Source organism: Schistocerca serialis, chromosome 8 (assembly GCF_023864345.2).
Source record: "Schistocerca serialis cubense isolate TAMUIC-IGC-003099 chromosome 8, iqSchSeri2.2, whole genome shotgun sequence".
Classification (NCBI taxonomy): Eukaryota; Metazoa; Arthropoda; class Insecta; order Orthoptera; family Acrididae; genus Schistocerca; species Schistocerca serialis.
Genome location: NC_064645.1, coordinates 636,324,409 through 636,348,837, shown reverse-complemented (window position 1 = coordinate 636,348,837; position 24,429 = coordinate 636,324,409). Strand labels below are relative to the sequence as shown.

Here is a 24,429-nt window from a genome sequence, read left to right as displayed (position 1 = left end):
TCTGATTTCTCAGGATCTGTGCACCCAAATTGCGTGAAATTGTAATCGCATGTGAGTTCTAGTATAATATATTTGTCCAATGAATACCCGTGTATCATCTGCATTTCTTCTTGGTGTAACAATTTTAATGGCCAGTAGTGTAGTTTCGGCCCAGCACTTCCTTCTCGTTCCTCCCCCTCCTCCTCCTACTACTACTACAGCTACTACAAGCACAGCGGCTTTCTAAAGATTACGAGGTTCTCCTTCATAGTGTGTCCCCGTTTGCTGCCAGTGTGTAGGGCCGCCTCCGCGTTGTAGCAACTTACTTTGTGCCTCTGGTGGTGTCGCGAGGCGAGCAGGGAGTTGCGCGAGACGATGAGTTCGCGCGCCGCCGAGCGGAAGGTGCGCGTGAGGAAGCAGTAGAGCACCGGGTTGACGGCCGAGTTGGCGTGGCCCAGCAGCAGCGTGAAGCGCAGCGCGGTGCGCAGGGGCGCGCCCGCCTGCCCGCCCAGCATGTCGGTGGCCAGCGAGAGCGCGTTGTACGGCAGCCAGCACAGCGCGAACAGCACCGCCAGCAGCAGCAGGATGCGCGCGACGCGCCGACGCTCGCGCACCACGCTCCGGCCCTGCGCACGCACACCCAGAGTACTGAGGGACCGGTCCGCTAAACACAACTCTAAGGCCAACCTGCCCGACCAACTCCTACTTACCTCCATCACCTCGATGCGATCTATCTTGAACATACGACAGGTGATCAAAAATATCCGGACACATACGTTCTTCATATTAAATACATTGTGCTGCCACCTACTGCCAGGTACTCCATATCAGCGACCTCAATAGTCATTAGACATCGTGAGACAGCAGAATGGAGCGCTCCGCGAACTCACGGAGTTCAGATGTGGTCAGGTGATTGGGGGTCACTTGTCATACGTCTGTACGCGAGATTTCCACACTCCTAAACATCCCTAGGTCCACTGTTTCCGATGTGACAGTGAAGTGGAAACGTCAAGGGACACGTACAGCACGCAAGCTCACAGGCCGACCTCGTCCGTTGCCTGACACACACACCGTAGACAGTTGAAGACCGTCGTCTACATCTACATCTACATTTATACTCCGCAAGCCACCAAACGGTGTGTGGCGGACGGCACTTTACGTGCCACTGTCATTACCTCCCTTTCCTGTTCCAGTCGCGTATGGTTCGCGGGAAGAACGACTGTCTGAAAGCCTCCGTGCGCGCTCTAATCTCTCTAATTTTACATTCGTGATCTCCTCGGGAGGTATAAGTAGGGGGAAGCAATATATTCGATACCTCATCCAGAAACGCACCCTCTCGAAACCTGGCGAGCAAGCTACACCGCGATGCAGAGCAACTCTCTTGCAGAGTCTGCCACGTGAGTTTGTTAAACATCTCCGTAACGCTATCACGGTTACCAAATAACCCTGTGACGAAACGCGCCGCTCTTCTTTGGATCTTCTCTATCTCCTCCGTCAGACCGATCTGGTACGGATCCCACACTGATGAGCAATACTCAAGTATAGGTCGACCGAGTGTTTTGTAAGCCACCTCCTTTGTTGATGGACTACATTTTCTAAGCACTCTCCCAATGAATCTCAACCTGGTACCCGCCTTACCAACAATTAATTTTATATGATCATTCCACTTCAAATCGTTCCGTACGCATACTCCCAGATATTTTACAGAAGTAACTGCTACCAGTGTTTGTTCCGCTATCATATAATCATACAATAAAGGATCCTTCTTTCTATGTATTCGCAATACATTACATTTGTCTATGTTAAGGGTCAGTTGCCACTCCCTGCACCAAGTGCCTATCCGCTGCAGATCTTCCTGCATTTCGCTACAGTTTTCTAATGCTGCAACTTCTCTGTATACTACAGCATCATCCGCGAAAAGCCGCATGGAATGTGTAATACTCAGGCATCTATCCAGAACATCACACAGGAACTTCAAACCGCCTCAGAACCCACTGCATGGTCCAGCAGGTGCTCATAAGGCACACATCACGAAGGTGAATGCCAAACGACGACTCCTTTGCTGTAAGGAGCGTAAACATTGGGTGATTGAACAGTGGAAAAACATTATGTGGAGTCAGTAATCACGGTACACAATGTGGCGACCCGGTGGCTCGTTGTGGGTATCGCGAATGCTCGTTGAAGGTCATCTGCCAGCGTGTGTAGTAACAACAGTAAAATTAGGAGGCGAAGGTCTTATGGTGTGGTCGTGTTTCTCATGGAGGGGGCTTGCACTGCTTGTTGTTTTCGGTGGCACTATCATAGCACAGGCCTTCGCTGATGTTTTAAGCACCTTCTTGCTTCCCACTGATGCAGAGCAATTCTGGGATGGCGATTGCATCTTTCAACAGGATCGAGCACATGTTCATAATGCTCGGTCTGTGGCGGACTGATTACACGACAATGACATCCCTGTATTGGACTAGCCTGCGCAGAGCTCTGACCTGCATCCAATAGAACACCTTTGCGATGTTCTGGAAGGCCGGTTTCGTGCCAGAAGTCACCGACCGACATCGATACCTCTCCTCAGTGCAGCAATTTATGAAGAATGGGTTGCCATTCCCTATGAAACCTTGAACGTATGCCTGTGAGAGTGGCATAGGCTAAGGGTGGGCCAACACCATATTGAATTCCAACATAACCTATGGAGTGCGCCACAGACTTGTCATTTCCAGCCAGGTGTCCGGATGTTTTGATCACATAGTGTAAACACTGAGGGGACGAAAGTCATGGTATGGCGATTTCACATACAGGGTGTTTCCGTAAGAGTGCGCAAAAATTTAACAGGCCATACAGGATATTCTCTGAACAATTTAAGGTAGGGAACCTGGGGTGGGAGATAATAGGAATTAAACCACATTACTGGGTACTCACAGAGGGAGCTGGCGCAGTGGTTAGAACACTGGACTCGCATCGCGAGGACGACGGTGCAAACCCGAATCCGGCCATGCTGATTTAGCTTTTCCGTGATTGCCCGAAATCGCTTTAGGCAAATGCCAGAATGTTTCCTTTCAAAGGACACGGCCAATTTCCTTCCCCATCCTTCCGTCATCCGATGGGACCGGGGACCCCGATATGTGGTCCATTTCGCCAAATCAACTCACCAACCATCTGGGTACTTTTTCATTTACACTAGTTAATTGCAGAACCATCATTGACACAATGAACGTACCATTTGTAATGTATCTTACAACATGTGCTTAGACTGATTGCCATCAACCTCAATGCAAACATAACATCGACGACGAAGTCTCTAACGCCCCCTGACAAATGTGCCTGTTCTGTGTCGAATCACATCACGGGCAGCTACGATTCTGTCATGTAATTCCATCTCCGTATCCACTGGGGTCTCATATAGAAGTAAATTCAGATTTCGCGAAAGCGAAATAATCAAGTGGTTTCTGGTAAGGTGACCTCGCAGGCCTTAGAATAAGTCCTTCCAATCCAGCGATCAGAAAATACTTTATCGATACTGCTCCATCGTATTGTACTGTAGGTCTCTGAGCAGCACTGAGTAATGAATGGGCCTGCAGTTGATTCACAGCATTTGCTGTCATAAAGCACTCCGTCTTCAGGCCAAAGTGGCCCATCGGGACCATCTAACCGCCGTGTCATCCTCAACTGAAAATGTGTGTAGGAGGGCGTGTGGTCAGCACACCGCTCCTCTGACCGGAGCCGCTACTATTCGGTCGAGTAGCTCCTCAATTGGCATCACGAGGCGCAGTACTTCCTGTCATGGCACAATGTGAATAAGATACAACAGAGTCACCTTATGGACAAGTAAAGTAAACAAAATCTGCAAATATGACTTCCTGGTAAACAGGCTCGTCCTCCTTGTTCCCTTGCAGGAAATAAAAATGTACATGTAAATAAACAGCATAGTGTGAGTAAACTCGTGAGCATCTTACTTTGTAGATAATGTGGAAAACAGTAATGCTAGACAAACTGGTAGACAAGTTCCACATCTGCTTGACCCTGCTTCTGCGATGTCAGGTTCCCTGTCTCAAATTATTCAGTGTTGCATTCTCTATGTTCTGCTACATTTTGGCACGCTCTTACGGAAACACCCAGTGCACAGATGGTGGTAGTTGGAACTAGAAGCATGCGACGTTCCATTCCGAAAATCGTTAGCCAGTTCACAACTGTCTCACAGTGTCTAGAGTGAGCCGAGAATTCAAAGTTCCAGGCAATATCTTTCATCACGGACAAAATAGTGGCCGACGGCCTTCATTTAACGACCGACACCTGCAGCGTCTGCTTAGAGTCATCGTTACTAACAGACGAGGAGCACTGTGTGAAAGAACTGACGACATAAACGTCGGACGTACGACGATTGTATCTATTTGGACAATACGGCGAACTTTGCTATGGCAGCAAACAACCAAAGCATTCTCTGCAGCACCTCTCCTGGGCTCGGTACCCGTTTGACCCTACAGACCTGGAAAACGTGGCCTCTTCAGATGAACCCCTATTTCAGTTGGTACGAGCTGATGGCACGGTTCGAGTGGGCCGCAGACACCGCGAAGCCATGGACACAAGTTGGCATCAAGGTAGTGTGCAGGCTGGTGGTGGCTTCATAATGGCGTGGGCTGTGTTTACATGGAGTGGACTGCATCACTGACTAGAAATTGTTGCGTTCGGCTACTTGGAGACCATTTACCGCCATTCATGGAATTCGTGTTCTCAAACAATGACGGAATTTTTATTGATGACAATGCGCCGTGTCACCATGCTACAATTGTCCGCGATTGGCAGTTCGAGTGAATGACTTGGCCACCCAGATCGCCGGACAAGAATCCCATCGAACATTTATGGGACATAGTCGAGATGTCAGTTCGTGCACAAAATCCTGCATCGCAACACTTTCGTAATTATGGACGACTATAGAGGCAGCACGGTTAAATAGCTCAGCAGGGGACTTCCAAGGACATGTTGAATCAATGCAACATCGAGTTGCTGCACTACTCGGGTAAAAGGAGGCCCGACACGATATTGGGAAGTATCCCACGACTTTTATCACCACGCTGTATTATTTTCTAGCCCCATCCGTCGGTTACTGATGGTCGGTATTGTGAACGCTAGTATCTAGTTCTCCAGTGAGGAGATAATGTGCCAGTCCTCCCTTAATCCGGCTACATGGATGGTGGTCCAGTCTGGAACTGCGTGACCGCTACAGTCGCAGGTTCGAATCCTGCCTTGGGCATGGATGTGTGTGATGTCCTTAGGTTAGTTAGGTTTAAGTAGTTCTAAGTTCTAGGGGACTGATGACCACAGATCTTAAGTCCCATAGTGCTCAGAGCCATTTGAACCATTTTTTCTCTCCGCCAGAGTACTCTGTTTTCGTTCTTGCCTTCTGCTATCTGGTACGCTAGTGCTAGCGGTAGCACTACGGTGAGTCGGTTTACACTTTACGAAAACAGAGTAGCGAAGTGGAGTTAAGTGTAGCACTGCTTCTATCAGCGAGAGTAGGATCGACAACCCCAGTCGCTGCATCTGTGGCAATCTACGTCACCTTGTGACGTCTACTGTTCAACATACGTCATCCACTTGTTTGGTACGTCCTAGGATTTGCGACCGCATGTCCTTATATTAAATTAGCTTAGCACCCGCTGCCTCGCTCTCGTAGACCTTACGGCCTGCAGAGATTTTCTTATGTTACAGGATTTTTGTGTTCACGAATTGCAGCACCTTTTAAGCTTTTCACGCTAATGAAGGACATGTAAGCATTGTCTTTTCCGAATGTACTTCTAACCAAAACGAGATCTGGTACTGGATGATTGTTAACCATGCATTTTGCGTTCTTGTGGAAATATTTATATAGCACAACTTTTATCGCCTAATAAATATTCCTTAATATCCTAATATTCCTAATATCTAGCTTTAACATTTTTTAAAGTAACAAAATATTTCCTTAAAAGTTTTCATTCCCTATTGCAGTCGCTTAGGGGCTGAATTTCCAGAAACATTGAAACACGTATTTTTTTTATTTCTAACCAGGAAGTCAAATCTCAACTGTCGCAGATCTAGCACTAAAAATCCTTTAGCAGTTCCATAGTAGATGTTTCTTTTAAAAAAAATTTCACACACTATTTTATCCCCTTAGCCGCTGAAGTTCCAAAAATGCTGATACACGTATCTTTGATTTTCTGACTGACAAACAAAATACCAGTTTTCCTAGTTCTAGCTTCAAAGTTCCCTTAATAGCGACAAAATTGCAAAAAGCCATTCTTTCCTTATGTCAACCCATTAAGAATGGAATTTAAGAGAATGTCCTCTTAAACCACGCCTGTAGTAAAAGATCCACACCATACCCACATTTCAAGTTTCTGTCATTAGCGGTTTGGGCTGGGCGATGATGAGGCAGTGAATCAGTCTATTTCACCCCTTAAGGGGTTAAATTTCCAATAATAGTAAAACACGTATTTTTTCATCTCTAACCGAGAAGCCAAACACCAATTTTCGAAGACTTAGCTTTAAAAACTTTTTTCGGGAGGAATTGTTTTCATAAAATGTTTCACCCCCTATTTCACCCCCTTATGACTTAAATCTCCAAAAATACTGAAACACGTGTTTTTTCATTTGCAAACTAAAGTCAAATACCGATTTTGATAGTTGTAGCTTTAAAAATGCTTTAGTAGTTCTTTAATAATGACACATTTTCAAACAAAGCTTTCGCCCACTCTTTCACCCCCACAGGAAAGAAATTCCAAAACTACTGAAACTCGTTTTTCTGACGGAAAAACCAAATACCAGTTTTCGTAGGTCCAGCTTCAAATTTTCCTTAATAGCAACAGTTTTAAAGAAACACCCATCATCTCTTATTTCACTCCCTCAGGGTTGGAATTTCGAAAAATACCTTCTTACACGACACCTACAGTGTAATATCCACACCTTCTCAAAATTTCATACTTGTATAGTTAGCGGTCTGGGCTGGGCGATGATGAGTCAGCCACTCAGTCAGTCAGGATATTGCCTTTTATATACAGAGATTGTTTATTACAGCGTCATCTACGCCACTTCAAGGGATTTCAACGTTAATAAAAATCACCCTGAATGTATGTATGTCCCCTAAACTACTAGACCGATTTCAACCAAACTATGTATACATATCACTTGCTACCCGGAAAAACCGTTGTGGTAAGAGCTACCCAGCTTCAAAGGGGTGGAAGTGTAGCCCACGACATGCGACTACCCATACATTATTTAACAATTATTTGAGAGTGAAAGCACTTAATGACTAGAAAAAAAATCTTTACACTTATAATGAGATTTTCACTCTGCAGCGGAGTGTGCGCTGATATGAAACTTCCTGGCAGATTAAAACTGTGTGCCGGACCGAGACTCGAACTCGAAACCCTTACCTTTCGCGGGCAACTGCTCTGCCAATTGAGCTACCCAAGCACGACTCACGATCCTTCCTAATAGCTTCAGTTCTGCCAGTACCTCGTCTCCTACTTACCAAACTTCACAGAAGCTCTTCTGCACATAGTTTTAATCTGCCAGGAAGTTTCATCTTTAACCATAATCTCAAACTTCTTCTAATCTTTTCCTTCCCGGAACCCCCGGAAAATAATGAAAGGAAAAAAGTTTATCGTTTACTACATTTTTGCTCTTCACGCAATAAACCTAACGTATCAACAATCAAGTGTCAATTTATTACTTGCTTCCTACTAAGTCTATTCGCAGCAGATTTCGTAGTAGATACATATAACACTGGATTTACCTTTATAATTATGTCATTGTACGATCTACAGCTTAGAAGATACGACGTGGCGTACATTGAGCTGAGTAAAAGTGAATCTACGCGGAGAAATTCGCTGGAGAGAGAAGTGAGATATGTAAACAAATACGTGTAGTATACGGGGGTGTTCTGCAAGTAACGCAACACATTTTTTCCCTGTCAGTTTCGGTTGAAAGAATGCAGAATTTGCTGTCGAAAATTCGGGCTTCAGGCCGCATAGTTTCAAGAGTTTGCGATAGGTGACGGCGCTATAGGTAGTCTGAAGAATGGCGTCTGTAACGGGAGTGCGTTCCAGGCAGAGAACTGTCACTAACTTTCCTTTGGCGGAAAACCGGAGCATCGCAAATATTCATAGGCGCTTGCAGAATGTATACGGAGAGATGTTAGTGAACGAAAGCACGATGAGTCGTTGAGTCAGATGACTATCAATATCGCAACAAAACCGTGCAAATATGTCCGATCTCCACCGTGCAGGCCAGCCACACACAGAAAAAGCAACTACCACTGCGAAGTGAGTACATTTTAATGTACCCATATTCACAATATCGTCACTTGTGCCCCTAGCACCGTGTATAGTAGAGACCACAATGACCCTTTTTTCATGGCCTGTTAATTCGCACATATCTAATGGTCATAAACGACTTTTCGCATTATGATAAGCAAAAGGGCGACGTTCTTGATAACTCTGACTGCTTACGTGCTCCTCCCCCAGTTCCCTCCTCTCCCACGCACGCATAAACCCTTCTCTAAGGTCACAGTGGGCTAGCAACCACAATGGATGTGTGGAGACGCCCTTGGAGAGCAATACGAGCTCAATTTTTCTCTTCTGTCCAGGATAGTAACACTAGGGAGAACTCAAAATAATTAGACAATATATGAGTCTGATTCGAATTGTAGTGTGAAGAATTCCTGGTGAAAGGGTATTAATAAAATTCACTGATATTGCTATAGTCAGTGCAGGTGAAGAAAAATTAGAAGCGTTATATGAACACAACAGTCCAATGAGTACAGACTATTTTAGAATTACAGAATGTGCTATATGAAATGAACAGCCCAATGAATACTGAATGACTGGGAGTGAACCAAAAAAAAAAAAAAAAAAAAAAAAAAAAAAAAAAAAAAAAAAAAAAAAAAAAGACGAAAGTAATGAGAAGTATCAGAAATGAGAACAACAGGAATCTTAACATAAAATTTTGTGAATACGGAGTAAACGAATTTGAGGAACCTGGTTGCCTTCTAAGCACTGACTCACGAAGACGGACTCACAAAGGAAAGGGGGATACCAAAAGAAGACTAGTACAGACCAAGAGTGCGTTACTGGCCGAGAGAAGTCTACTAGTCTAAAAAATTGGCCTTAATTTGGGGAAGGAATTTTTAAGAATGTACAGTTGGAGCACAGCTCTGTGCGGTAGTTGTAACACCATACCTCTAATGGTGTACGGATTAATTTTGCTTTTTTGCTTTGGTTTAATGTTATAACATTGAGTATCTGAAAATGTGTTTGAATCGATAACATGAAATTGTATACTTCTTTCTTTGTTAAAACTTTGATATCGTGGTTTGAGTCTATGCAATGTAGTGTATCTGTCATTTAAATTCCTTGTCCCGTTTGGAGGGAACAAAACTTACTATATATAATTGTAATTTCTGTGTGAATAATTTTTTGTAGAAATGTCAATATGTACAAATGTTCTGTTTTATTTAATGTATTTGGTAGCTGTTATGTAAACTGCTGATCCTCACATAGGGTTCTTAGTTCTTTAGTATATAAAAGGTGTAGTGGTTCCCCTCGGGAACGGAACTGTGTAGCACGCGCAAATTGTGGTTGACGTAGGTAGAAAACGTGGAACAAGAGTCAGTCTGGGACGAGCTACCAAACTGTGTACTGCCATGTAAAACTTGTATATTGTGCTGGTTCCGAGAGAGGCTTTTTCTGCCACTGTCCAATGCCTCAGATGGATGGATAAATAGCTGGAACGATTCTGGAATTGGTATCCATCATCGCCACCAAGAAGAGACAGAGTCCAGCAATTCTGCCTGCAAATCCACCTAACAACATGCAGTTGCCACCACATTGCGCAATCACTGTAACGGAATGCTATAATAATGTACAGTGAAGGATCAGATAGCTGGATATGTTAGTGTGCTCAAATATAAAGTAACTTATAACTGAATTTATGTACCTACCTTGATTTTTTCCCTATCACAACACCTCTCAGGTTCCTCTCCATTTGAGCTATGATTACCGAGTGTCCTAGTTTGTGGAAAAAATGAAAACCTCAGAACATAAAATAATGTTGTTTGATCTTTGATAAGAAGGGAGTGTTCAGATTTACTGTGGATTTAGTGAAATTGTGGGAGGTAGTAAATGTAGTCTTGTGAAAGCCTCCCAGAGATGGAAACAGTCTAATTTAAAGTTTTGTGGAGTTTCAGAGTCACCTATTTAATCATTTACTTGAAAGTAGAAGATTGTGGTGACAATGACAATTTGCAGTTTCTTTCAAAGATTAAAAGCTCGTAAAACTGAGGCTTATATAGTTTTGCTTAGTAAATGATCACACTGCAACCTGTAGTAAATTTTAAAAGATGAGTCAGTTTCTTGCAATTTAGTCAACATTGTGTTTCACTGTAGTAAAGGTGGAAAACTGCAATAGTAGTAAATTATATGTTCATGATTGCTAAGTGTTTGTCTCTCTTGTTTATTGGAAGTGCATATTAATAGTATAACAGGATTCACAGTTTGTCTATTGTGATAATGCTAGGTAACAAGTAACGGGAAGACCACTATTTATGAAAACCATAATTTCTTTATTCAAAAGCGAGTGAGAAGTAACCTGTTAGTGAATTCCATTTAACTTTCATTCTAAACAGAATAGTATTTAGTTGAGAGATACTTAACCTGTGACCAGTTCATAATTTTGCAGTGAACTACATTTATAATTTCATGCCAGCTAGGAAAATGTTGGAACAATAATACTGAACCTATGTCCAATTAATGATTCTGCAGTGAATGTTAATAGTAATATTATAAAGACCATTGAGTTTGAGCGAGCCCTGAAAGTAATAGTGTGTTTCGGTATCTGTTATATTTTTGCAAATAGTTTGTGCTGCTCTAGATGTTAGCTTCAATCTTACCGTAAACATATATATGTGTCAGAGTTCATTGCAATCGCTTGTGGCCAAGTATAGGTTGTGTTTGTCCGTTAAAGTTACTCATACCTACTTTCTTAAACGAGAATGTTAATCTTTCTCTTGCCTAATTAGGCTGGCGACCGTATTCCTTTATTGTTTAAACAGTTTAGCTAGATAAAATATTATTTACTACTGTTTGAATATTTAAGTAATTCTGACTTTCATTTCCGATAATCCACCTCCGTTAGGTACAACACGGTCAACATAACAAAATTGCTCTCAGAGGGTAACACTGCTCTGTTGCGTAATGCCATAATTGCTTTAACACGATAGTTTTATTTCACGACCTGCCTCCAACTTTAAGGTTATGGTACAACGTTAGCAGACACGGGATTGTTATATAATGAATGATTGCCTGCGGGAAAACCGTAACAAAAGAATCGAAGCATCTGAGACGTGGTGTTACGCAATAATGTTGAATATTATGTCGACTGATAACGTGAGGAATGAGGATGTCCTTCGCAGAATTGATAGACGGAGGACCATATGAGAAACACACTGAAGGAGAGAGGACAGCGTGTTAGGATACGCTTTAAGGCATCGGGGAATAACATCCATGGTATGAGAGATAGCTGTAGAGGATAAAAACAGTGGAGGAGGAAGGAATACAAATAACTGAGAACTATTTCTCTTCCTACTACAGCTTGGCCAAGGAGATAAATTCGTGGCGGGTCGCACCAAACCAGTCAGAAGACTGAGGACAGCCACCCCCAGCCGACACCCAAAAAAAGACAACCTATTTTTGTATGCGTCGTACAACGACATAATTCTACAGGTAAACGCAGTGGTATATAAGGGTATTGTCTTGAAAATATATTGCACAGTTAGTAGAAAAGACGTAATAATTTGAAAAGTCGTGACTGATAGTGAAGTTTTTCTTTACTATAAAAATGCCTTATATTATTTGTGTGTGTACATGTGTGTGTGTGTGTGTGTGTGTGTGTGTGTGTGTGTGTGTGTGTGTGTGTCGGGGTAGAGGGAGGTATGGGAGTCTCAGCAACAAAAGTTTACCAAAAAGCTTAAAATTTTGTGTAAGGTTCTCGGGAAGTGGTAAATTGCTCTCATTCTCAAATACTGGATGAATATATTCTTGATACTCCTGGTACAGTGATTTACACTGTCTCAAGACAAGTACACCGTTCCTAACTTTCCTACGTACTGCGTTAAACCTTTAAAGTAAAATTATAGCTCTAAATAAGTAGAATAAGACAGCATGCTAATTTTTAAAATGTGCTTAACAATTATGTAAAGTAACGAATACTAAATTCCAGATCCCCCTGGCAGCCGTTAGATGTGCTATCTGGAAGTTGGTCCAGCTTAGTTATATAGATGAGTGTTTTCAATTGAAAAGGATGTCGGAATCATATGATGACAGATATCGCCACGTCACAGTTCAGTAAAAATAGTGAAGCTGCAACAAAATGACAAGTAGTACATTATTAAAAGCACATTGAGCGTGCCCAGTGACAAATACAAATCCGGTCCAATCTGCGAGGGATATAACTGCGAAGAGAATTCCGAAACCACTCTGATTGATTTCTTGAGCAACAGGATGTAATTAGCTTTCGCTACGCTACGGATATAGTAACAACTTCACACGATGTACCGCAGTAAACGAGGGATTTACTCGAACGGCTTAAACATTAAAACGCACAACTCTGCCATAACGGGCTAATACGCTGTTAGAGGCAATTAAAGTTCAATGACAAGCAGGTTTTGCAACTTTAACATTGTGTGATTTCAGTTGGATATCAGTGAAATCCTGATTAACGAATACTGCCTACAACAGTAATTTACAGAATCTTTTATAATGAAACGAGCGTCATTTAGCAGCTTAAAATGTGAACACGAAATGTAAAATGTTTTTCCCTCGGAAAAATTTTAGAAGACTTCAGCTTCGTCGGTTGGTAGACTTCAGAAAAAACTTCGATCTGATCCCATACATCAATTTATCATCGACAGTAAAATCTTCCGCTCCACTGATTATTCATATTTATGAAGTTTCTGCTTCCTCAAAAATCATTTTTGATTGATACGGGATTTGTAATGCCTTATATAGGAAAATCATTTCCTAGTGGTACAATTTAACTATGTTGTCTTCTGCATTTGTGACAAGACAGCGATGTATATTTTTTACACACTGGATCTTATCTTCCTCCATATAAAGACGGACACGTTGACAAAAAACAGTTCCGGCTATTCAAGACTTTAATCTAGATGCTTCTTACTAATCCTCCGTGTCAGGTACTTAGCTAACATATCAAAGTACTGTAAGTTAACATACTATTACTAAGGAATAAAAGAAAATGTTAAAGTGTTTATAATGTTATTGAGCGCATGCTGGCCAAATGATAAATGCAGCGCTCAGAACAGAACACGTGTTTCATTATTTCTTTGTGTCAACTAATTTCCCTCAGATTTATGTTCAAGAAAGATACTCCTAAGCTCCAACGGAAGTAAAAAGATCTGTGCTCTGATTCTCAGAGAAAATATTTTATTTTATTCAAATTCAAATGCAAAATTAATACTCATTCATACATCCACTTAATTAACTTTTCTGAATCGTGATAGATTCATTTCTATTCCCTGTCCTCACAAAGTCATTCCGAAGGCAGGGCTGTAAGGCCGATACGAACCATCTGTGTTGAAATTTTTATGATCTGTTAAGGGTTCATTCATATCTGATCCATTAGGTTAGTATCTACTCCATACTGAAATACTGAGCTAATCTGGCATTTGTCTGTACATATCGTTATTAGATTGTTAAAGTAACGAATTGTTACTACCTTACCGGCTTCCGCTGTCTGATTTGCAGGCTAATCTTATTTATTTCTTTAGATATGTATTCTTTAACATTTTTTAACGTGAGCGTATCATTCAACCCCAGTCCTGACAATAAAGCATAGAGACAATGGTAGATGGTAGAATTATTGCTGCCGACAGTCTAAATAAATACATTTGAGGTAATATAAAACTGTCTAACATAAACAGGCGAATGGGACATAATCGAAGTAGAGCTCATCAACATCCAGAGAAACATACCAACTGAATTCTTCAGGCATAAGAGGCAGACAAATGAAAACCAAACATCCGACTCAACGGGGCCGTGGGATTGTCCGATTTTAATCGCTACGCGCGTTGACACATTTATCTCACTGGGAGACGAGACTATCAGTACGTGTTTCGTAGAAAGCAGTCGGCTGCTGACGGGTTCACAACCGCAACTCCCATCGGGGTCAATGTCTTAATACGTGCGGTGATTCCTTTTGAGTGGTACCATTGGATCGTCCCATTGTGGCAGGTGTTCGGTTTTCACTTGGCTATTTCTCATATAATATATAATAGGCTACCGGTTACCCTATTCATGGTACAAATTTGTGGGGCCAATATTGAATACGAAGAATAAATTTCTATTCATTTCTCTACAAGATAATTGAGAGCACAACTCATGTCGCCTGTAACCTAGCCTGTACGGCATCAGGAATATATATATATATATATATATATATATATATATATATATATATATACATATATATATATATATATATAATATTCTTTAGTAGCTCTAATTGTAGATATCTTCTCAATAGAAGCAAAGTTTCTTGTTATTCCTTACTAATTCTACAATACCCTTTGCTGTCGGTCAGCTTCTGCTTTTCTAAGGAACATGCTAATAGTTATGCAACGGAAACATTCTGTGTAACATAGTATGATGGAGTGAATTGAAGTCGTGGAGTGGTCCAAAATGTCAGCTTCACGTATTTAAAGTATCAGTTTAATAGCAACCCTACTACGTGATGCTGATCTGTTCAGAGTGAGTGTCGGGAGCAGCTGACCTGTTTGGTGGACGCCATGCTGTCCTCGGAGAAGGGGGGGCTGATGGCGCAGAGGCGTCGCCCCATCAGCGAGTACGCCATGACGACGATGCTGCCGGGCACGGCGTAGACCAGCACGAAGAACGCGAGACTGGCGCCGCGCCTCTCGCTGTCGTGCCAGCTCTCGTAGCAGAACGCGTAGCCGGACGCCACCTCTGCCAGCGAGTAGGCGCGCAGCAGTGGCGAGAAGATGGCCAGCGCCGCCAGCCACAGCACCACGATCACCTGCGAACCAGAGGCAACGCTCACAGCGGCGCGAGTGGCTGGGAGCCGCCGCAGCCGGCGAGCAGGCACACGGCGGCGGCCAGGGGATGCCCAGTGCAGCCACCCGCAGCACAACCGTCGCCGGCCGCTGTGGCCGAGCGGTTCTAGGCGCTTCAGTCTGGAACCGCGCGACCGCAACGGCCGCAGGTTCGAATCCTGCCTCGGGCATGGATGTGTGTGATGTCCTCAGATTGGTTAGGTTTACATAGTTCCACGTTCTATGGGACTGATGACCTCAGATGTTAAGTCAGTTACTGGTCAGAGCCATTTGAACCATTTGAGCCACAACCATCACCTGTTATAGTGTGGCAATATTCTCATTGGAAGAAGTAACCGTACATCAGCCAAGCCCGTGAGTAAAGGCACAGCAGCGGCGAGATAATGGCCAACGCTGCCATCCGCAACATCACAATCTCCTACAACAGTGTGGCTAATTTCACAGTAGCACAAGTATCTGCGCACCACCTCGGCTAGCGATTAGACACACACAGCAGCACTGAGGTAATGACCAGCTATTACAGGGTTGCCAGTTTCGCGGTGGGAGTAGTAGTCGGGCTTTCCAACAGCTAGAGAGTGAGGACGCAGCAGCGTCGAAAGGGTGACCAGTGCCATCAGCCATAGAACCCCCGATCACCTGTAACTGAGTGGCAAGATTCACATTTAAGGAAGTAGCAAATGGTTACACGCACAGCAGCGACGAGTTGATGGGTAGCCTGCCATCCGAAACATCATGTTCGCCTGAAATTATAGCTGTGCTCTACCAAAAGCAAGGTTCGGTAGTTTTGGAGCATACATAAATGACACAGTAAATGGTCGGATTACCTATAATATTGGTAGCATTGGTAAGGAAAGAAACATAAATGAATGTGTCAGAGAGAAACTGGGACACGACTACTTCTCTTTGTTTTTTGTTTGTTTCGTACATAATTAAATCTGCACACCGTTCAGAGTTATTCCACTGCATCTTTTGTATCCTTGCAAAATAAAAATTGCATTTTCTACGTAATAAAGACCAATTGATGCGTAACTTAGCACATTCATGTAATCAAAGCACTAAGATGCAGGTCCGTTTTACACGCCCACGTTTTTAACTCAGTTGCACATTGTTTAGCAATTTGCTTCAAATTTTATCTTTTTTCTTTCTTTCTTTTTTAAGGCAACTGTGTTTTCCAGTGCTATGTGATGAAACTATATTTTTTATTTCAACATCTTTCTGTATCACGTTACAAAGCAAAAATATTGAAATAAAGCCTGAATTGAACACTGATAATCTCAATTTTGATACAGTGTTTACTTTCATGCAACAGAAACAAGTACAAATACGTGGAACAAAATGTTATATAGCTTATGCAGTCCTTTATATACCTTCATTCACATCTAGATGGTTCACTGCTTAAAGTTTCTAGGGAAAGCTAGTAAGAACTGATCGCATATGCAAACAAAGCAATCGCAATGAGACAACGTCCAATACATATGCAACACACCTAACATATGTGTAACGCGGTTACGCCCTTAGCTGGCCAAAGCTAATCGCAAAAATACCGTAGTCTACGTTTACATACGATAGTCTGTGATGGAACGGTAGTTTTACAACTCTACCTGTGACAGAGTGACTAATTTTGCATTAGCAGGAGTAGCTGAGCATCATATCAGCCAGTGAATCGATGCACAGCAGCAGTGAGATAATGGCCAGCACCGCCAGCGACAGCAACACAGTCACCTATAATAGTGAAGCAACTCTCAGATTGGAGTATCACGTCATCATCCAATCATGTGAGCAGGCGTCCAACAGTAGAGGTAGGGTGGTGAACGCTAGTACCGCAAACCACACCTTCATGATCAACTGTACCAGAGTGGCTGGGCTCACAGTAGCAAGAATAGCTGGGCATAAACCAGTGAGAAAGAACACAGCTCCAACGAGAGGAGGGTTAAAGGCCACGTGGCCAGCCACAGCACCATGATCCCATGAGGCAGAGTTGCTGGTCTCAGTGCTACATTACCACCTCTGCCAGCGATGAGGCGTGCAGCAGCGTCTCCCAACCACAGCACCATGATCATCTATAACAGAGTGGCAGGGCCCAGAGTTGGATGAGCGGCTGGGCGTCAGCTAAGACTGCAAACAGTTTTACAGTTCAACATTACAGCTAGAGAGGAACAAGGGGCAGGCTTCACCTTTTATTACAGCAAGGAAAATTAGGAGGGATGAATGGGAGGCTATGGTTGAATTTGACATCGTCCAAAAGCTAATAAAGGCTGGAGGACTCAATGAGCATTCTCCTTTCGAAGGAAGTGAATTCTAGTGAAACCGTGTGCCTGCGGAGTAATCGTCTCAGCTGTCCAACTGAATTCCTAGTAATCGATGGAAAGACTCAAAATATAAGAGAAGTGATATTTGGTGCTTCCCAAAATCCTTAAAATTCTTGGATGTTGGTTCCAAACAATCACTGTGATCATCATAGACAAGTTACTGTTCAAATGGTTCAAATGGCTCTGAGCACTATGGGACTTAACATCTGAGGTCATCAGTCCCCTAGAACTTAGAACTACTTAAACCTAACTAACCTAAGGACATCACACACATCCATGCCCGAGGCAGGATTCGAACCTGCGACCGTAGCGGCCGCGCAGTTCCGGACAGAGCGCCTAGAACCGCACGGCCACCGCGGCCGGCCAAGTTACTGTACCAAGATTTAGGTGACATCTGAGCAACCCTCTTAGACTTTTTGGAGGTGATGCTGTCATTTACTGACTCATAGTGTCATCAGATGATAGAAACCAATTGCGAAATGATTTGGACAAAATATGTGTATTATGAACAATGTGGCAGTTGACTATATAAAATAATAAAAAGTGTGAATGTCGCAAACCCTCTAGCTAGCTTCTTTTCATATTTGTTCACCTTTAATTATACTTATGGGTAAGAGTTCCATTAGTGTAGTGGGAGTCATGATATCACAGTGATTGTTTGAGACGATTTCACTTCCTCGTCTTAATTTCTTGTAGTTTAGTATTGTTCTGGGTGTCACAGATTTGCTTTATGGGCTAAATCTGGAATTGAGGAGTGCTCAGGCTATGACAGGGGACGTACTGTGAGGCCCAGTCGAATGTGCAGCCGTAGGGCGTTGGTGCACCAGCCATCGCAGAAAGAGGGATGGAGTAGAAATAGCAGGAAGGGCACCTGTTTCCTTTCCAGGGGATAGAAATCACTTTGACACATGGAGAGCAGGCAGGCAGGCCAATGTCTACTTACAGTGCAGTTGTCAAGTGGCCAAGACAGAACTCTCTTGGCACGTGGTGGGTGCTAGGAGCTTGTTAAATGATATACGTAGAGGGATAAATGCCTCCTGGCTTTCCTAGGAACTTGACAGTACAGCACTGACGTACTTACTGGAGCAGAGGCGGCCACTAGATTTGTATTGAGCTCTTTAGCATTTCACAGGACCTGTAATGTGGGGCTAGCTGATCGCCTAACGAACACAGACTGGTGGGTTATTAGTAACATCATGACATGACACTCAGTGGAAAGCCAATAACAAGAGTGGAGAAGAAATTCGATTCATTGACTTGTTGACGTTTTGGCATTTCTGAGCACAAAATATTGTCAAAGAAAGAATTACGCCATTGGCGAGCTGTAGCAACATTGAGAGAATTGGTGGTCGTGTTTTGTCTGGCAGAAAGAAAGGAGCAGACTGCTGGGAGGAGATGGGAAAAACGGAGAGATGCTGAAAGTCGGTCACAGGGGGTGAGGAGGGACGGAAGGTGGGGGCGTTTCAGGGCAGATGTCACGGACAGGTGACGGAGGCTAAGTTGCAGCTCAGCTCTCAAGTCACAGAGTCACTGCCTCGCCTCTCTGCTCACAGTACACTGAAGATTATGGAAAACATCGCTTATAGCTTTGGCATTTTAGGGAAATCTAGGGTACTGTAGTTCAACTGCAGGATAGCTAACACTGACTCATGTACCTCAGGTTTTTAAAGTTCTTGGATGTTAGTTCCAAACACCCACAAGAACTATATGTGGAAGCATTAGCGGCCAAAGACACTACTAGCTAGGGCATAACAACCCATGCCAAGCTGACATACACCTACAAGCGACAAACGTCGGCAAGCCCCAGCACATCAGCAACGTTGACTGGATATGCCAGCTACCACTAAATCCGACACAACAACCTACAGCAGAGAAACCGACGAGCTCGTCCACTAACGCACAAACAGGTCGCCAACATTACCCTTCACTGTGCATCTGATGTGTGATGTATCGGACACAAAACGAGGATGAACCTAACTGTTGCAGTTATGCTGACGCCGACCGAGAGATCAACACCGGCACCCAGCGCCAGCCGCCGAGTAACAGCACCTCACAACTTCAAAGGAATCGACATGCATGATACCCACTACTAACAAAGCCTACCCTTGCATAACCTGTCGCAGTCAGTAAGACATCCGCTATTGCTCTAACTACCCGACCTAACTGTCGCAGAGGTTTTTTTCCCTTGGCTCTTGCCTTGGCACTCTTTTCCTCTGCCCTTCAAACCGCTACCCTTCGTTCGACTTTCGACCCAATCTTTCTCCAGATGAGCGCGTATAATGGTTAACCTTAACCAGACGTATGCAAACATCGTAGTACCCACATCCTGCGACTCTTCACATTAGTGAAAACTAACCCATATGCAGAGATGGCAGCATACCTTTTGAGTTGGCGACCATGCCGGTGTTAGCGTGGAGGGGCTCCACCTCTAATTAAAAAAATCAAACAACCACTGTGATCATCGTAGACAAGCTACTGTGCCTATTTCACAGAACTAAACCCGACATATAATGCAACTCCATCTCTTTCGGTAACTTTATTTCGCGTTTCTCATATTTGCGCCGATCAAAAACGTTCGGTTCTAAGGCCATAAAGACCAGAATCGATATGCAAATTAGGCAGGATCGCTGTGAGCAGTGAGACAAAAATCCTACCTATCCACCTAGCTGAAGACACCCATTTAATAAAAAAAACCGTGCTCTGCTGCGCGGATAAATAACTGCCTGCTGTACGTCCTCGTCTGACAGAAACCGCATGGGGACATATTAGTAGTATAGGGCCGGTGCTCGGGTGCCGTCCTCTTGGCGTAACTTCTGCGTCACGACATTTCCGACGTAGGGACGAGCGTTATCATGGAGAAGAAGGACTCCTTGTAGCAGTTTTCATGGATGGTTCGCCTAAACTGAACGTCGTAGTTCTGTCTAATGTTGTGCAGTACCGTTCCCCTGTGATGGCCCCACCAAGTTCTTCGAAATCAATAAGCAACTGGCCCCGGCAATCAAAGATTGGGATAAACATCACCTTTCCAGCAGATTGCTGTCTCTTGATCTTCTTGGGGGAGAAGATTGTGGATGGTCGGTGATTTCGACTCCTGTTACCAGTGGACGCACTAGCTTTCGTCATCTGTAACAATGCGCTCAAGGGACGTAGGCGTATTGATTTGATAATAACGTCAGCATAGTTCACATTTCCGCATTTACCGCACTCACGTGGGAAATACACGTCACACTGATACCTTGTCTACATGTAGGTGCTTATTTCTCCACATCGAAGTCTCCCTACTTTGCGCTTATGGCACAGCAACCTCCTCAAACCTAAAATGTGCGGTAACACTTTATGCTAAGGTACACATTTGCGTGCTTCATGTGTTTTTACCATAAATCATAGAGTTGCTGAAACACTGAGTTTATTATCACAACCATTGCCTTTAAATGATAAATATTGCAACAGTTCTCACCTTCAGATTCACCCGTCACGAATTCGTCTACTGTACCAACCTTTTCATCTCTGAGTACTACTTGCACCCTTCGTTATTATTTGCTTGATGTATTCCAGACTCTCTTCCTCTACAGTTTTCACTCTCTATAGTTCCTAGATATGTTGTAACAGATGTCCTATCATTCTGTCCCTTCTTCTTTCGATGTATTATTTTCCTCGCCGATTCTGTGAAGTGCTTCATCATTCCTTATCTTTTCAGTCCATCAATTTTTCAAGCTTTTTCTGTAGCACCACACCTGAAAAACGTTTCGATTCTCTTCTGTTGCGGTTTTCCCAGAGTCCATGTCACATTACCATACAATGCTGTGCTCGAAATATACATACGCATAAATTTTTTCCTCAAATTAGTATTGATAGTAGCATACTTGTATTGGCCAGGAAGACTATTTTCATCAGAGGTAGACTGCTTTTGTTGTTCTCCTTGCTCCGTCCGTCTTGGGTTTCTTTGCTGCCTCTGTAGCAGAATTCCTTAATTCGTCTCATTTGTGATCACCAATTTATGATGTTAAATTTCTTGCTGTTCTCTGTTCTGTTACTTCTCATTGCTTGAGTCTTTTTTAGATTTGCTCTCAATCCATATTCTGCACTCATCAGAATCTTCATTGCATTCAGAGGATCATGTAATTCTTCTTCACTTTCACAAGGATAGCAATGTCATCAGCAAATCTTATCACTGACATCCTTTCATCTTGAATTTTAGTCTAATTCTTGAAACTTTCATCTAATTCAGTCATTGCTTCCTCGATGTATAGATTGAACAGTAGGAGCGAAAGACTACATCCATCCCTGTCATACACTCCATTGGGTCATAGACTTCCACACTCACTGTTCCCTCTTGGCTCTTGTTCATATTGTATATTACATGACTTTGTCTATAGCATGTCCCTATTTTTCTTAGAATCATTTGCATTTGACACACGCATTGCATTCGTATTGTTATCGCCATGGATCTGAATGCCACCGAAGGTTGTAAGGTTGTTTTGAATTTTCTATATGCAAAGTCAGTCTCTGCGACAACGATATCTTTTTCTGTTTCATCAAATTTTTTCTGTAGTCACTTCGCCATAGCTTCCCGCCACCTCCTTTATAATTAATTCCTAAGTGACATTCATTTCTTTATTCCTGAATTTCCCCGAACATTCTTGTACTTCCTTCTTTCGTCGATAAGTTGAAGTATTTCTTCTGTTCCCCACTGTTTCTTCACTGTTGCTTTTCTTGTAAATACACTTTTCTTCCTAGAGCCTGTGATAGCATTTTTTGTAGATATCTATTGCTTTCAGCTGAACTGCCTACTGAGCTTTTAGTATCTAAGTATCTACGTCCTCAGAGAAGTTCAAGCGTCTCTTTGTTCCTTGTTACAAACGTATCCTACTTCTCGGCGCATTGATTCTTCCTGACTAGTCTATTAAACTTCAGCCTACCATTCACCACGTCTAAATTGTGATCTGAATCTATATCCGATTCTGGGTACGCGTTTCAATCCAATATCTGATTTCGGAATCTTTGCCTGATAGTGATGTAATCTGATTGAAATCCTTCAGTACATCCCGGCCTTTTCCAAGTGTGTCTCCACCTGTTTTAATTAACAGAGTATTGACTATTAGTGGTTGAAGATTATTACAGAACTCAACAAGTATTTCTCATATCTCATTTCTACTACCAAAATCGTATTCTCCCGTAGCCACGTCTTCTTCCCCTTTCCATGACTAATAGGTACTCACCTCCCATTACGTCCTGAATTACATTTCCTTTCTCTATCTCCTTATCCTCTGCTTGCGACGTCGGCTTGTGTATCTGAACTATTGTTGTCGATGTTGGTTTGCTGTCGAGTCTGATGAAAACAACCTTCTCACTTTCTGCCCTGCCGTCCTACGTATAACGAATCCTACTCCCATTACATAACTTCCTGCTGCTGTCGAAATTACCATGTATTCATCTGGCCTTCTTTCCATTTCACTTCACTGATCCACTCTATATCTAGACTGTGCCTCGGCACTTCTATTTTCAGATTATCAATCTCCCCTATCACGTTCAAACTTCTGACATTCGAAGCTCCGACTCGTAGTACGCTACCCTTTAGTTGGTTATTTAGTTTTTTCTCGTAGGTCACTACATCTACATGTACGTGATTACTCTACTACTCATAATAAAGTGCCTGGGAGAGGGTTCGATGAAGCACCTTCAAGCTGTCGATCACTGTTCCACTCTCGAACGGCGCGCGGGAGAAGCTCGGACTTAATTTTTTCTGTGCGAGCCCTGACTTCAATTATTTTATAGTGATGATCATTTCTCCTTATGTAGGTGGGTGCCAACAGAATGTTTTAATTAGCAGAAGTGCGGACAAAGTGAGGAGTAAACTGGTGATTGAAATGTGATGAGAACATCCCGTCGCAACTAAAAACACCGTTGTTTTAATGATAGCCACTCCAATTCACGTACCATGTATGTGGCATTATCTCCCCTATTTCGCGATAGCACAAAACGAGCTGCCCTTCTTTGAACTTTTTCTATGTCATCCGTCATTCCCACCTGATGCGGTTCCCACACCGCACAGCAATACTCCAGAATAGGGCGGACAAGCGTGGTGTAAGCAGTCTCTTTAGTAGACCTGTAGCACCTTCTAAGTGTTCTGCCAATGAATCGCTGTCTTTGGTTTGCTCTACCGACAACATTATCTATGTGATAGTTCCAGTTTAAGTTGTTTGTAATTGTAATTTAGTATTTAGTTAAATTTACAGCCTTAAGATTTTTGTGACTTATCACGTAATCGAAATTTAGGCGATTTCTTTTAGTACTCAAGTGAATAACTTCACACTTTTCTTTATTCAGAGTCAATTGCCACTTTTTGCACCATACAGATATCTTATCTAAATCATTCTGCCATTCGTTTTGGTCATCTGATGACTTTACAAGGCGGTAAACGACAGCATCAACTGCAAACAATCTAAGACGACTACTCATATTGTCTCCTATGCCCTCGTTAATATAGCTCAGGAATAATAGAGGTCCTACAGCACTTCCTTGAGGAGCGCCAGATATTACTTCTGTTTTGCTCCATGACTTGCCGTCTGTTACTACGAACTATGACCTTTCTGACAGGAAATCACGAATCCAGTCGCACAAATGAGGCAATATTCCATAGGCACGCAGCATGGTTAGAAGACGCTTGTGAGGAACGGTGTCGAAAGCCTTCTGGGAGTCTAAAAATATGGAATCAATTTGATATCCCCTGTCGATAACACTCATTACTTGGTGAGTATAAAGAGCTAGTTGTATTTCGCAAGAACGATATTTTCTGAATCCTTGCTATGTGTCAATAAATCGCTTTCTTCCAGGTAATTTATAATGTTCGAACACATGTTCCAAAACCCTACTGCAAATCGACGTTAGTGATATGAGCCTGTAATTCAGCGTATTGCTCCTATGTCCCTTTTTGAGTATAGGTGTGACCTGAGCAATTTTCCAGTCTTTAGGAACGGAGCTTTCTGTGAGGGAGCGGTTGTATACAATTGCTAAATATGGAGCTACTGT

At 42.9% G+C, this 24,429-nt stretch overlaps 1 protein-coding gene across 1 annotated transcript in view; it reads right to left on the bottom strand.

Annotated features, from left to right (window-relative positions):
- Nucleotides 1-203: 203 nt before the first annotated feature.
- The window catches only part of LOC126417172 (galanin receptor type 2-like), a 318,704-nt gene continuing 294,478 nt past the window's right edge, over nt 204-24,429 (bottom strand). Inside the window, exons 4-5 of the mRNA XM_050085069.1 lie at nt 14,791-15,054; nt 204-605 (exon numbers count right to left, since the gene is read on the bottom strand). Of these exons, the coding sequence (XP_049941026.1) occupies nt 204-605; nt 14,791-15,054 (666 nt within the window). The remainder of the gene's footprint in view (nt 606-14,790; nt 15,055-24,429) is intronic.